This window comes from Oreochromis niloticus, linkage group LG7, assembly GCF_001858045.2.
Source record: "Oreochromis niloticus isolate F11D_XX linkage group LG7, O_niloticus_UMD_NMBU, whole genome shotgun sequence".
Taxonomy (NCBI): Eukaryota; Metazoa; Chordata; class Actinopteri; order Cichliformes; family Cichlidae; genus Oreochromis; species Oreochromis niloticus.
In genome coordinates this window covers 8890923-8905109 of record NC_031972.2, presented here as the reverse complement: position 1 = coordinate 8905109, position 14187 = coordinate 8890923, and the positions used below count along the sequence as shown (strand labels likewise).

Sequence of the window (14187 nt, the reverse complement as noted above, 5' to 3'; positions counted from 1 at the left end):
TCCTGGTAGTGTGGATCAGTGAATCGATGTCTCGTTCACTCTTGGCATACAGCTTGATGTCATCCATGTACAGGTGGCGGCTGACAACTGCTCCGTTCCGTAGTCGGTATCCGTAGCCAGTCTTGTTAATGATCTCACTGAGGGGGTTCAGGCCTATGCAGAACAGCAGTGGGGACAGAGCATCTCCTTGCAAGGAGTCACTTGATGGTGACTTGTGCTATGGGCTTGGAGTTGGCCTCTAGTGTTGTCCGCCACATCCCCATTGAGTTCCTGATGAAGGCTCTTAGGGTCCTGTTGATCTTGTACAATTCTAGGCATTCCAGTATCCAGCTGTGGGGCACTGAGTCATAGGCCTTCTTGTAATCAATCCAGGCAGTGCACAGGTTGGTCAGTCTGGTCTTGCAGTCTCGGCTGACTGTCCTGTCTACCAGTAGCTGGTGTTTTGTGCCTCTGGTATTCTTGTCAATCCCTTTCTGTGCCCCGCTCATGTATTGACCCATGTGCCTGTTCATCTTAGCCGATATGATGCCTGACAGGAGCTTCCATGTAGTACTGAGGCAGGTTATTGGTCGGTAGTTGGATGGGACCAGTCCCTTCTTGGGGTCCTTGGGGATCAGGACCATCCGACCTTCGGTTAGCCATTCCGGGTGTCTCTCGTCAACTAGCAGCTGGTTCATTTATATATATATATATATATATATATATATATATATATATATATATATATATATATATATATATATATATATATATATATATATATATATATATATACACATATATATATACATACACATATATATATATATATACACACACACACACACATATATACATATATATATATATATATGTATATATGTGTGTGTGTGTGTATATATATATATATATATATATATATATATATATATATATATATACACATATATATATACACATATATATATATATATATATGTATATATGTGTGTGTGTGTGTATATATATATATATATATATATACACACACACACACACACACACACACACACACACACACACACACATATATATAGACTGTGTTCAGTGGACAAAGGATGTATAAACTCTGTGTTGATCCCAGTATAAATCAAAATGAAAACACTTGTGAGACCCTCACAGTGCCATGGCTTGTAGTGATTATCTGTGATGGCTTGGAGCGATATTTGATCGTTTACAGAACCAGTCCATGTGTGAAAGGGAGGAAGGATTTCACTGTAACTTTCTTTTAGTTTCCTTTCATGGGAAAACAGTCCTCTGCGTACACAAACAATTATATCCTAACCACATGTTCAAAGATCAGGAGAGGGAGATGGGGTAGTAAACTTAAAATCTCTCTTTATTTTCAGAGGAACTGAGAAATCCTTTTTTGTTTCATCAAACAAAGAGTTCTGGGTTAGAAATATGTGTATTGCTGAAGTAAAAATGAGAATTTGGGAAATGGTTAGTTTAGTGTAGGAATGCATATTGACTGCAAAGAGCAGAACAGCTGCTAGCCTGCAGTACTGTGCAAAACTCACTTCTTCACAGTTTGTATCCAAGGAGTCAGACTTTCTTGTATTTTTGTGCTCAAGTGCTCTTGAGCAACAGTTCTCCAGCTTCCTGTAGGTCTTTAAAATTGTTCCTTTTGGCATTGCCTGCTTTATCACACATTTTCAGTCCTTGTACCTGACCAGTTTCACATGAATAGTTTCTCTGTTAAGCCACTGAACTCTAATCTATATATCATTCAAGTATAAAAAAAAGGCCCTAACTCAATAGATGAGCCAGTGTTGTGGCTGCACATAGACAATTTAGCAAAATTAAACTGTATCTTTATTAGAAGCCTGTTGAAAAAATCATTTATTCCAAATTCTTTAGTTGACTCTATAAACAATGCCAAAGAGAACACAGTGCAACAGGCATCTAAAATAGTATCATCAACTCAAAGATTTGATTCTCAAAGATTTGATTCTCAGAGATTTGTTAAATACAAAATTGACTGTTTTTATACACCTGCTTGGTGCTGCTGGAGTCACAGTGAGGTTAAGTGACACAAAAAGGAATTTCCCAAAATGCTGAGCACTCTTTTACATTGCCAGCCATGCTTCTGTTTATGTGGCTCTCTTGTGGCTGTTTCACTATGTTAACTTTTCCTCATCCTGGTCTCCATCTTCTCTGTGGAGGTAACAGTGGTTAATAGTCACCACCAGGAGAAGGGCCTCTTTTCCTGCTGTGTGTGCCAGCTCAGAGGGGGGGCAGTTTTAGCAGCTATCGCGCCACTGCAGTGATCAAACATCCAGCAGCTACAACTGTACATTAGCTCACTGCTGCTTCTTGTTAGAGAAGGCAGAGCTGGTAATGGGCAACAGTACCAAATCCTGACAGCAGCTTTAAATGGATGGCAACACTTATCTGCATGTGGCACGGTTTACAGTCACTGGCAATCTGAGAAACTTGGACACAGTATATTTTACTCTGTTGGAAGGGACTGTTACAGAAACAATGTCAGATTGAGACATGCTTTTAAGAATATTTTCTAAACAGACACCTCCAAAAGAAGCTGGCAAATGGACAAAACAGGAACAAGAGCAATGGTATTGTGAGGTTTTGGATGTGCAGCAATGGGGCTTTCAGAGCACTGTGATGGTCTGACTGAGCTTGAAAAGAGAGGCTATAGAAACAACAGCGAGGAGAATAGAAGAGAGTTGCACAATTGTTTCTTTGGCTCCTCACTTCACATGGTAGACCTCCTTTGACAATCCCCCACCCCCATCCTAGCACCCCCACTCCAAACTGTGTTCAAACCAGACAATAATGGCATTCACTGATATCCAAGATATTAAAAGGGTTGATTATGAAAAAAAATATTTTCCACTTATGTAAAAATAAAGCACGTTCTTTTAAAAGTGAACACACGTATCTGAATCCTAATCCAAAATTTGTGTTACAAACATTTATGAAAATCTGCACATTGCATAGACTGTATATAAAAGAAGGATGTGGCTTCCACGCAAAAAAGTGCCTTAAAAATTAAAAGCAAGGCAGTAGGGGGTCTCCTTTAGTTGCCACTACACACTGAGCTTAATAACACAACATAAAGATGATTCCCTACAGTGAATGTTTGATATTTTTTATTAAAGTAACTACCAAAGGGGTAAGATCAGGGGCGGCTCTAGAGAAATTTTCTTAGGGTGGCAAGGAAAACAAATGGGGTGGCAAAATCAAAGCCTTTTTTTCAGAACACATATGCCGGTGGTTACATATGGTTAAAATGATACAAATGCAGTAAGTATACACATTTTTCCTTAACTATAGTCTATAACTTAATTATTTTCTGTAGCCCACATAATTAAACATTTTAGTTACATACGTGCAAATTTTGATTTTATGTACTGTATAGCCTGTATAATAAATAAATATGTAGCCCAATAAGTATATAATCCAGAAAGCTACACATCATGGGGTGGTTTACAAACACAATTCTAACTTGAGTTTCACACTGTTTTTGTTAGAAAAAAATCAAATTGTTACACAAAATGTCAGAAATTTGCACTGTCATGACCAAAAATTTTCATGATTTGTTGGGTTAACCCTCTGAGGTCCAAAATATATCTGGCTATTTTTGACTCCTTTTGATTTTACATTTGTATTTCTCCTTTAAATTGTTTCATTTTATTTTTTTGCTTTGCCTTGCTTGGTATCATTCTTTTCAGCACAACTTCATGTGTCTGAATTTACAGTTATTTTTCATTGACATACTGTAACTCATCTGAAATCACACAAAAGACATAAAACCCAAGTAGTAGTTTTTTTTTAATGTAAAAACCACAGACATGTTTGGTAAATTATTTTTATAACTTGAAATACAAATATAAATTGTTCATTTTGAAAACTTATGCACACATTTTGTAAACATATACAACTATTTATCTAAAAATGCAGCCAGTACACCTGGCGTTTTGGTTTTTTTTAAATTTTGTACAACCATTTAAAAATACTACTCTAACTAAAATGAGAACAATCAGGTGTCACAATAAGGCAAAATTATTTGTGCCAGTAAAAAAAAATTTGTTTGTTTGCCACAAACCACTCCAACAACGACTACACAACAGACTAACTACATAACTACACAACACAACACTACATACATACTACATAACTACACAACACAACACACTAACTACATCTTGATGCATTCTCAATCATCCAGGTAAGTAAATCTCCAAAGGTTGATTCTGTTCATCTGGATCTCTCTCTGTCGTATTCACTCGCTCGCTCTGTCTCTCTGTGACTCTCCGTCACTCCCAAAACTTGCCCCTCTTCCTAAACAACCAAATCCCACGTGTTGACTTTTTTAAATTGGTCAACATGGTACATTTTTCCACCAATAGGAAATAGGTGGCTATTTTTTTTCTTTACCGTTTTCGCGCTGTCCTTAGAAAATGCTTTTTAAAAAATAATTTAAAAAAACAAAACATGACAATAGTATTTAGAAAAAAAGCATTGCCTATATATAATTTCTAATCATAACTCTGGATTTAGTGGCCTGTCTTTAAAATTTAAAAACCGGTGTATACTTTGAAGTCAGAACTTTAAACACCGGCTGAGACTTAGCGTGGCTGCAGCTTGTTGCAGCTTAAAGTCAGCTTATATCAGTCATGTGATTTGGAGGTGCAGCGTGTCCGTGGGCCCCAGAGGGTTAATAACACTCACCTTCATTCCATTTCCAGAGTATAACAACCAACCACCTGTGTGAAATCTGAAATTCCCATGGTGTTGTTCAAAATGTGCTCTGGCACAATCATAGGCATCACTTGCTACTGAAAACTAGAAAAAAAAAAAAAGCCAGTCTGCGCTATGGGCTGAACCACTTGTTAATTGTGGAGGGGGGGGGTACTATGCAATATATTCAGTTTTAGAATTTATATTCACTGTTAACTGTAGCTACGCTCAAAGTGTTAATGATGTCCTATTTTAATAAAGAACACTGTCATATGCAAAACTAGGGTGGCACTTTAGGTGTAAAGAGATCATTTTAGGGTGACACATGCCACCCCATGCCACCCTTCTAGATCTGCCCCTGGGTAAGATTAGGAAGAGAAGGGATGATGGATGTGAAGGAAATGAAAATATGACACAGCAGAAAGGACTGGGACATTGAATGATTGAAAAACAGATCAAGCTCTTTGTGTTCTGCTTTTAGTTCCTCAGCAATAGAGGGAGGTGTGTGTGTGGATTATGACAATCAAGTTCATTGATATAGAATGTGTTATTTCAGGTGGAGCTGTCCCTCCCTGTCACATGTGAACACATTTCAACAGACCTAGATGATGTGTTTGACACTATAAAGGCAGCAATGTTAAGTTGGAGGAGCTACTCTGAATACAAAACCAAGTACTGCAGCACAACCAACAGTGATCGTGATGTGAATGAGGAAGCGCAGAGACACTCATACCTCTTTCTCTGAGATGTCTCTGGGTTTGGTCGCTTTACTGCAGCCTCTGGTGCCCTGAGGTGACGAAAGCGCCGCTTGCGAGACGGGGCCACATCTGTGAGGTCACTCAGGCTTTCATCCAGTGGTCCCGAAGTCGGTGATTCTGAGAAGAGCATGGAGTCAGGAGAGTGAAAAACAGTAGTCAAACAAAATGAGAGCAATCTTACTATAATGATGATAGTCTTTGTACAGTATGGACACCATCTCCTCCTTAACCAGTGGGCCAATCTAAACAAAACATTGCACCAACATTGTCACACATACAGCAACTATTTACATCTATGTGTTTTTAAAAAAGATTCATTATAAACCCCAGTTCTTTGGATTTTTGTATACTGTATATTATGTTCATTTCATTGGCCCCCTGCAAAAGCAATGATACGGTCTCTATTTGTGTTTGTTTTCATTGTGTCACGTTCAGTGGATGTCATCTGTAACTTAATGATTTGAGTCACCACTAAATACAGGATAAAGGATTGGAAGAAGTGCAGCACGGGTGGTTTTTGCTACTAGTCCCATTGGATTAGCCCACTGAAAAGATCTTACACACAACCTTAAATGCGATCACCAACTAATCTAATGTTTAAGTAACACATTTTGAACCTTAGCAGCAGTTTCTACACTACACAAAACAGACCCATGCAGACACACAGCAACACTACAATATTCCCCGAATTCACTTTACCCCTTCACCCCCCCCCTTCCCTACTAGCCATCTGAGTCATTGTCGTGGCAACAGAAAAAACACAAATGGTGCAAGTTTTGCCTGGTGATGGGAAGGGAAAGCCCAGCAAGGACAACAGCATCCAAAAAGTGTTGATGTATAAAAAAGAAATCTAATCTGGAAGTAAACCATTTCAAAGTGGAAAAATCATGAAAGGCAAAAGTCCCCTAAAAACCTCTTGCAGCGTCTTTATTGCTAACTTATGTTCAGTACTTACACTTACATACTTGGCACACTAATTACATCCATGCCATCTGGGAGTAAAAATCTAGTGGCTGATGAAGGGTAATGTCAATGGTAGAAGCTGCTTATGTAATACTATAGTTACTTTAAAAAAAAACAACCTTAACTTGATTTACTTCACCAAATCTTGTAAAGGAGTTTAAATGATTTGGACCAGAAGGTTTGGCTATGTACAGAAGCAGTGAAATGAATGAGACTTCAACAAAGGTTTGAAAGTCGAAAGGGTGTGGAATCCATCTAATACAATTAAAAAAAAACCCTGACCTGTCAACAACAGTGACACAGGACACACCAAGTTTTCAAATAATTACACTTCAATATTTGGTAGAACATAAAAGTACTGCTTGTAACATTAACCTTGTTTACAATGGAAAATAAAATAGTGAAGTATGTAAAAATCTTCACATTGGTTTAAATGCTTCTTCAGTGTTAATCTCAATAGTTTAAATGTTTACAATTTAAAAAACATTCTGAATAAAAACGTTTTTTCAACAAAATAAAGTATAGCTTTCTACAAAACATTGTAAACTATTTCCACAGTAAATGTTAGACATGTTTTACTTACAGTGAATTCATAAAAACTGCAAATAAACCATGGAAAGATAAAATAATATGCTGACTGATCTCACAAGATGACACCACAGGAGCACGAAATGGCACCACCTCTAAGCCCTGACTTTCTACAACCAAACATTCACAGAGAGAAGCAAAACTAGATAATAGCTTTGAACTTAACGCGTCACATCGTTAGAGTAGTTTGGACCCGGAAGCAGGGTTCATACGTCATCATTTAAAGACCGGATATCCCACCTGCTGTGAATGTTTTAAAGCAGTACAGTTGTTATTATTATCACTTGTCACATCCTGTTTATGACAGTTAAAATAAATGAAGTTCATATAAGAAGTAAAATTGTCTCGTGTAAACTGTATATGGTGTTAAATAGGCCTATACTACTGTACTTTAATGTTGGTCATAAAGGTGGTATTTTAAGAGCCATATATTTTATGAGTTGAGCAACTCATTGTGAAAAGTTTGAGAACCAATGTACTAGAGGTTTTACATATTCTTTCCAATGCAACTTTTCATTGTCACTCAAAGTACCAAGCATTTGGAGGAGCGTCCTACATAACCTCCCAACGGCACTGGCTCTGTAATGATACAGTGCTGTACATATCTTTTTCATGCCATCAATCTTGCATAGTTTGCTTATTGACTTCAATTCAAAATCGGGGCCCTGATCGCTTAAGAGTCTGTCTGGAACACCGTTATGAACAATAAACTTTTCCCAGAGGGCCTTTGCAACAGTGCATGCTCATTGGTTGGGTGTAGGGACAGCCATTGCGAACTTAGTGAAGTGATCAATCATAACTAATACATCTTTTGTGTTAGACTGCTCTTGCTCAATACATAGATAAATTATAAAGAGTAACTCGAGGGGACTACCTGTCTGAATGTTCATAAGAGGGGCTGCCCTCTCACGTCTACACTTCCGGCAGACATCACACTCACACATACTGATCAAGTCCTCTGCTAGCAAACGCTAAGGCCCTCAACCGTACATCCTGAAGTTGGTAAACAGCTGCATCGAGAACAATGGTACTAGCGTCCGTGTGGAGGATATATGGGAGTTTGGGGCCTGCAAAACCCAACACTGGGACTGAGATAAGCTTAAAAGTGTCGTTCAAACAGATCATTTGTGAGTCCATCTCTGGCCAAATGGCTCTTTTGGTATACAGACCTTTATTGCTTTGTGGAACTTTTCTTCCCCTTTTTTATTGGTGGGTAACTGGCTGTTAGCTCATTTAATAGCCTTAAAATGTTAGAGTAGTCCTGGATGAATCCCCGGTAATACCCAGCAAAGCCCAAAAAAGATCCTTAGCTCCTTAAAATTGGTGGAGATGGGCCAAGTTGTGAGGGCTCTGTATCTGTTTCGACTCCACACTCTGATGCTACATGGCTGAAATACTTAACCGAGATATTTAAATATCTCAGCCGGGTGCTAATTTCAAGCCAAACCTTTTCAATTTCAACTGGACTCTCTTCAGGCACTGTTCATCCTCTTCGAGGGATAACGAGAAAATAATGAGATCATCAATAAAGACGAGGACCTCCTTAAGATTCATCAGACCCATACACTGCTCCATGAGCCTTTGAAATGCTTATTAAATTCCCAGAACCCCAAGGGATACACAAAGGCAGTTTTCTGCTTGTCTGACTCCAACATTTCAATCTGATAGTATCCGGACTTGAGATCCAAGACTGAGAACCATTTTGACCCTGCCAGAGCTGAAAATGCTTCCTCTAGATTGGGGAGTGTGTATGCATCTTTATGGTTTAGAGGTTTAGCCTCCTGTAATTGATGCACAAACTACCAGACCCATCCTTTTTCCTGACAACTGAGATTGGGGTGGCAAAAGGAGATTCAGATTCTCATATCACTCCAATGTCGAGTAGTTCTTGGAGGTGTTTCCACACTAAGCTTTATGTGGTGGTGTATTTTTTCTGTGTCCAAAATCTAACTCATGCTGTGAAAACAGTTCTGGCATTGAATTAAGCATTTTTGTGACACAATCTTTCCATTCAGCAGACAAGTTACTTCCAAAGTCAAAACTGATCTTTTTAGACTGAGTACGATCTTCTGACCGGTCTGAGGGTTTTGGCACCTTCTCTATTTGTTCTTTATGTAGGACTCGGGTTAAGGCATTAATGTTGGCTAGCACACAGCCTGAAGGGACAACAATGTTGTGATTGGTTTCATTTGTAATACGATTGGCAGTTTACAGGGCTTTTTGGCTGTCAGGTTAACAACACAAGCAGACCACTGGGCAAGGGAAAAGCTGATAACTGTTCAATAATTGCTCACTTCTCATTAATGGAGTCGGGGATATACACTGAGGCTTCAGTTGTCTGCCCTGCTTCCACCACACATTTAAAGTGTTTGCTGAAGTCAGTATATGGATGCACACTACTCTGCATTGCATAACTCCTAACTGAGGTCATGGTTAGTTTCTGGGTAGGAAAACAAAGTCTCTTGATAGTCCAAACACACTTAGCTCCCATGACAACAGCTCCCAATGATGCATTTCAAGTCATGTTTGACAAGTCAAAATGTGGAAATGCCCAACGCTTGCTGGTTTGCCAACTTTAGAGCAATAAATGTGAAGGTGGTGGTGTTTCAGGTCTGCTCACAGTGACATGTCACACTCATCTTAACAGGTGTTTTCCATCAGCTAGCAAAGTAAAAAAAATGGTAAAAGCACTTCTCTGCCAAATGAAGTACAAAAATAAGTAAGTAAGACTCAGATTAAAAGGGCCATGGCTTTATGATTTTTTTTATATTTAATAATATATGTGCAAGATCTAAAAGTAGATAAACTGAAACCAGTAAAAGAAATTAAACAAAAATTTTCCTGAGAATACATATCAGTGAGGAGAAAAAGTATGCAAACCTCTAGGATTACCAGCAAATTTATAGCAGAAATTAGAGACAGGCCTTTTAATCAATGGGGTGATCCAGTACAGGTGAGCACCTTGTTTTTAAACAAAATGACTTGAAGAGCGGCATTACCCTCTACTTCAGTGAGGGAGGTCACCAAGGAAGACAAGGTAACTCTGAAGGCCCTGAGGTTCTCTGATATTTAGGGCAGGGCTAGAAGGAGAAAGCACTACTCTCCAAAAAGAACGCTGCTGCTCATCTATAGTTTGCTAAAGATGACATAGATGAGCCACAAGACAATGTTCTGGATGGATGTGGCCAAAATAGCATGTTTACTTTAAATAAGTGTTCAGTTTGGAGAAAAGACAATAACAGAATTTGGCATAATTACATCTGTAAAACATTGTGGTGGTGGTGGTATTATGGTTTCTGCCTGTTTAGCTACCACTAAACCAGAAAAGCTTACCATCAATGATATTAAAAGCCAGGAAACTTTCAGTAAATTCGCAAGGAAAATATCATGACATCTATTTATGAACTAAAACAAGTTGGTCATGATAAAAGGAGCACAAGTACCTCCTCAAAGTAATGGTTTAACAAGAATAAAGACAATGTTTGGAGATTCGTTTAAGAAATTAATTAAGAGATTAAGATTAAATTTACTTAGTTATCTTTTTTCTGTGACAGCTTCTAAGAACAGCTCCTTCTTTTCTTATTGACGTTGTGCCACAAGGTTCTGTTTTGGGTCCTTTACTATTTCTGTTATATCTGCTACACACTTACACACTCTTCAACACACTTTGAGCCCTTTTAAATACATTTCTTATCACTGGTACACAGATGAGATTTAGTTGTACATCTCTTTTAAGCCCCAAGATACTTTAATATTAGATATTAATAGTTATTTGGATGACAATTTTCTCCAACTTAATGAAGAGAAAACAGAAATTCGTTTTTTGTATCCCTGTCAGGGGTCGGCAACCTGCGGCTCCGGAGCCGCATGCGGCTCTTTAGTCCTTATACTGCGGCTCCGCCTGGTTTGGGCAAATACATTAGAAGTATTTAGCTGAAGTATTTAGCTGAAGTGTATTTTATTTATGTTAGTTCTTTTTAACTCATAGTTCTAAATTGGAAGATTATTGTGATATTGAAATATAAAAATAAAATTATATTCTATTATTTTTTCATCGCTCAAAATAAGAGTCACACTCGCGGAAGCCGGTATACCCCAGGTAGGCCAATTATGGATCTTCGGATCCACATTATGTCAGCAGCTGTTCTCCACCGTGAACTATGTTAAAGACAAACACCGTTCACGCCTGACAGATGACAGCTTACAGTCCTGCGTAAACCGACTTCGTATAGCCCCGATTTGCGGACTCTGTGCGCAGAGGTTCAGGAGCAGAAATCACGGCAGACCCGACGATGTTTCCATGAGCATGCTTTTGAGAATCTCTTTATTGAGCACTTTTCACACACGGTTGCTGTACGCATACAGCCGGCTGTAGCTTTTCAGCTCACAGTCCGACATACACCACCAACAACACAACAGCACAGATAGCGCAGACGTAAAGGCAGCGAGGCGTGATTGCGGGTGTCACTCAGGTGCGTCCGCCTCCCCTGCAGCGGCGCTGCAAACCACGCCCCGCCGCACGCATTAACCAGGTAAAATACATATTTAGGCAGAATTTTGCAAATATCTATTTTTCATTTTTCAGCAGCATAGTGCTTTTTTCCAATTATTTTTTTAAGAGTCAGGTCAAGGCTCCAACAGCCCAAAGGCGATATAAGGGTGGCGGCTCACAACAGTTTTTGTTTGCTACATGGATCATTTTAGTTCAGCTGGGTGTCTTTCCTTTTGTTATATATACAGTGTTATCTTCATTTTAGATGTCAAAAAGTATTTGCGGCTCCCAGTGTTTTCTTTTGCGTGGAAACCGGGTCCAAATGGCTCTTTGGGTGTAAAAGGTTGCAGACCCCTGCTCTAAGTCCTCTTACCCCTTGTGCTAAATCTTCAGTCGAGAACATTGGTGTTACTTCAGACTCAGTTTTCACTCTGGGTGTTCAGGTTGAGGGCCTGCTGCCTGTGCATCATACAAGGCTGAGAACTAAAGGAGACAGAGCTTTTGTAACACCGGCCACCAGACTCTCAAAGTCTCTTCCTCTGAGCTTGAGAACAGTTGATTCTGATCTCTTTTTAAAAGCAGCTAAAAACTCACCAACAATGACTCCCAGTTTGCTTTTTAGTCATTTGTTTTGATGTTTAAATGAAATTTGTACTTTCTTTTTTTTTCCCACTCTCACCAGTCTTACCCAAACTGGAGGCTGGAGTCGACTGCATCTCCACTGGGTCCTCATCAGTACTGCCTTCATAATCATCCTCTTCAACACCATCATCCTGACCTCCTGTCTGACCTGACTTTACTGAGTCTCTCTTTCGCTGGTCATTACTCCTGTATCAGAAACCATACATTATACATGATTCACTCAGACAGCTTAACATAACTTTTACAACAGAGAAATCAGAGGAATGTTGTAATTAAGGAAAAATACCCTTGACCTGTTTAATAAGCAATTATGGCATATATTTCATTTTTTAAAAATGCTTGCTTTGAAACTCACAGCTAAAAATCTACTTTTTAAACATTTGGAAAAGCTTCAGTGTTTGAGAGTCAATGTGGTATGAGCAGCGAACCTCATTTCCTCCAGGTTTGTGACCTCCTGCTGTAAAATGCGGATCTTTGCTTTCTTCTCATTCAGAACCAGGACAAACCGAGAGTAAAGCTCTGCCTCCAGGGCTTCCTTACCACCAACGTAATGCTTCAGTCTTGAATGCACAGAAACAAAAAGGTTATTTAGCAAACCCAAATATACTAATTGTTCTGTGTTATCTGGCTTCATGGATAGATCAAGTTGGTGAAAATGTATGCCATGCCTTCTGATGATACTGCCTAAGGGAAGCATGTATATTTTAAATAGAATTGGTCCTAGCACGGAACCCTGTGGAACTCTATCGTTAACCTTAGTGTGTGAAGAGGACTTTTAATTCCTAAGGAGATAATTTGTAACCTTTACTAGAGCTGTTTCTGTCCTGTAATGAGTTTTGAAACCTGACTCAGCCTCTTCAAATATAACAATGTTTATGGTGACTCAGGATTTAGAACAGGTAGTCTACTAGTGTAAAAGCTGGCTAGTTGAGAGTAAAGAAAACATAAATTACAGTCCATTTAACATAAACTAAACTAGATGATCATATTAAAAATGCTCACACTTTATGACATTAAACAGAGCCAAGGCTAGAAAAAAAATGTCTGAAACAGAGTGTGCAGTGACAAGAAGACAAAGCAACAGTTTTGGTGTGGACCAAAATATTCCTGTATTTTCTGTGCACTCTGTGCTAGCACAGGATTACATACTCGCACCCTCCACAGTTTGTGTGGTTTGGGTGTAAAGTTGACTTTACTGTGATTTTGTATGCATGTGTGTTTATCCAAGCATGTACTTACTCTGCAGTGATGTGTTGCTGTTCTCCTCGAAGTCTCTCGTTCTCCTCCTGTAGTCTCTGGTTGTGGTGCTGCAGGTTATTTCCCCTCTGCAGACTGTAAATCAGTAAATTTCTCACTGCCTCTGCTGGCTCTGGGACGGCCTTCAGCAGAACGCAGCCCAACCTGAACTGGAAGAAAGGAGTGAAAAAAATCAACCAAACAAACTGACTTTTTTAGTTTTGTGTCTTTGTGACCTAAATATATATTTTTAGAGCTACAACTACTAAGCTGTGGTGTTGTCATGGACCTGTATTACTGACACATGTTCATAACATATATTTATCCAAAATAACTGACAGATGATTTGAAATTCTTGATAAGATCTTTGGCTGTCATAACCATATCATAACATGACAGCCCTACTACCAAGTATTTCATTACTGATGAAACTACTAAATGTATTTTGAGACTTTGATAAAATATTTTAGATGGTGATTTGCTGACAGTAAAAACAAACAAACAAACAAACAAACAAAAAACTCCATAACATCATAATATCAGGTTCAGGCTACAGTGATGTACATTGAGGTACTTGTGTTTTTGGACAATGACACAGTTTTTGTAGTTTGGACTCTCAACATTACCACTCTTGAATTTAAATCAAGGAATCAAATCAAGGCTTTAACACAAGTATGCATTAACTGTTTGGAAATCACACCCAGTCCAAAGTAGTTAGACCACTGACAGACAAGCAGTTTTCTGGGCCAGGCGAAGCGTGCTCCCTGTTTTTAGTGGAACTGTCAA

At 38.8% G+C, this 14187-nt stretch overlaps 1 protein-coding gene across 4 annotated transcripts in view; it reads right to left on the bottom strand.

The window, feature by feature from the left end:
• xrcc4 (X-ray repair complementing defective repair in Chinese hamster cells 4) overlaps window positions 1-14187 on the bottom strand; it is a 43416-nt gene that overhangs the window by 14703 nt on the left and 14526 nt on the right. For all 4 annotated transcript variants that reach the window (XM_003439472.4, XM_019360764.2, XM_005449450.4 and 1 more), the window contains 4 exons: window positions 13405-13571; window positions 12594-12725; window positions 12212-12351; window positions 5456-5597 (listed from right to left, as the gene is read on the bottom strand). In XM_003439472.4, coding sequence (XP_003439520.1) covers window positions 5456-5597; window positions 12212-12351; window positions 12594-12725; window positions 13405-13571 — 581 coding nt within the window. The remainder of the gene's footprint in view (window positions 1-5455; window positions 5598-12211; window positions 12352-12593; window positions 12726-13404; window positions 13572-14187) is intronic.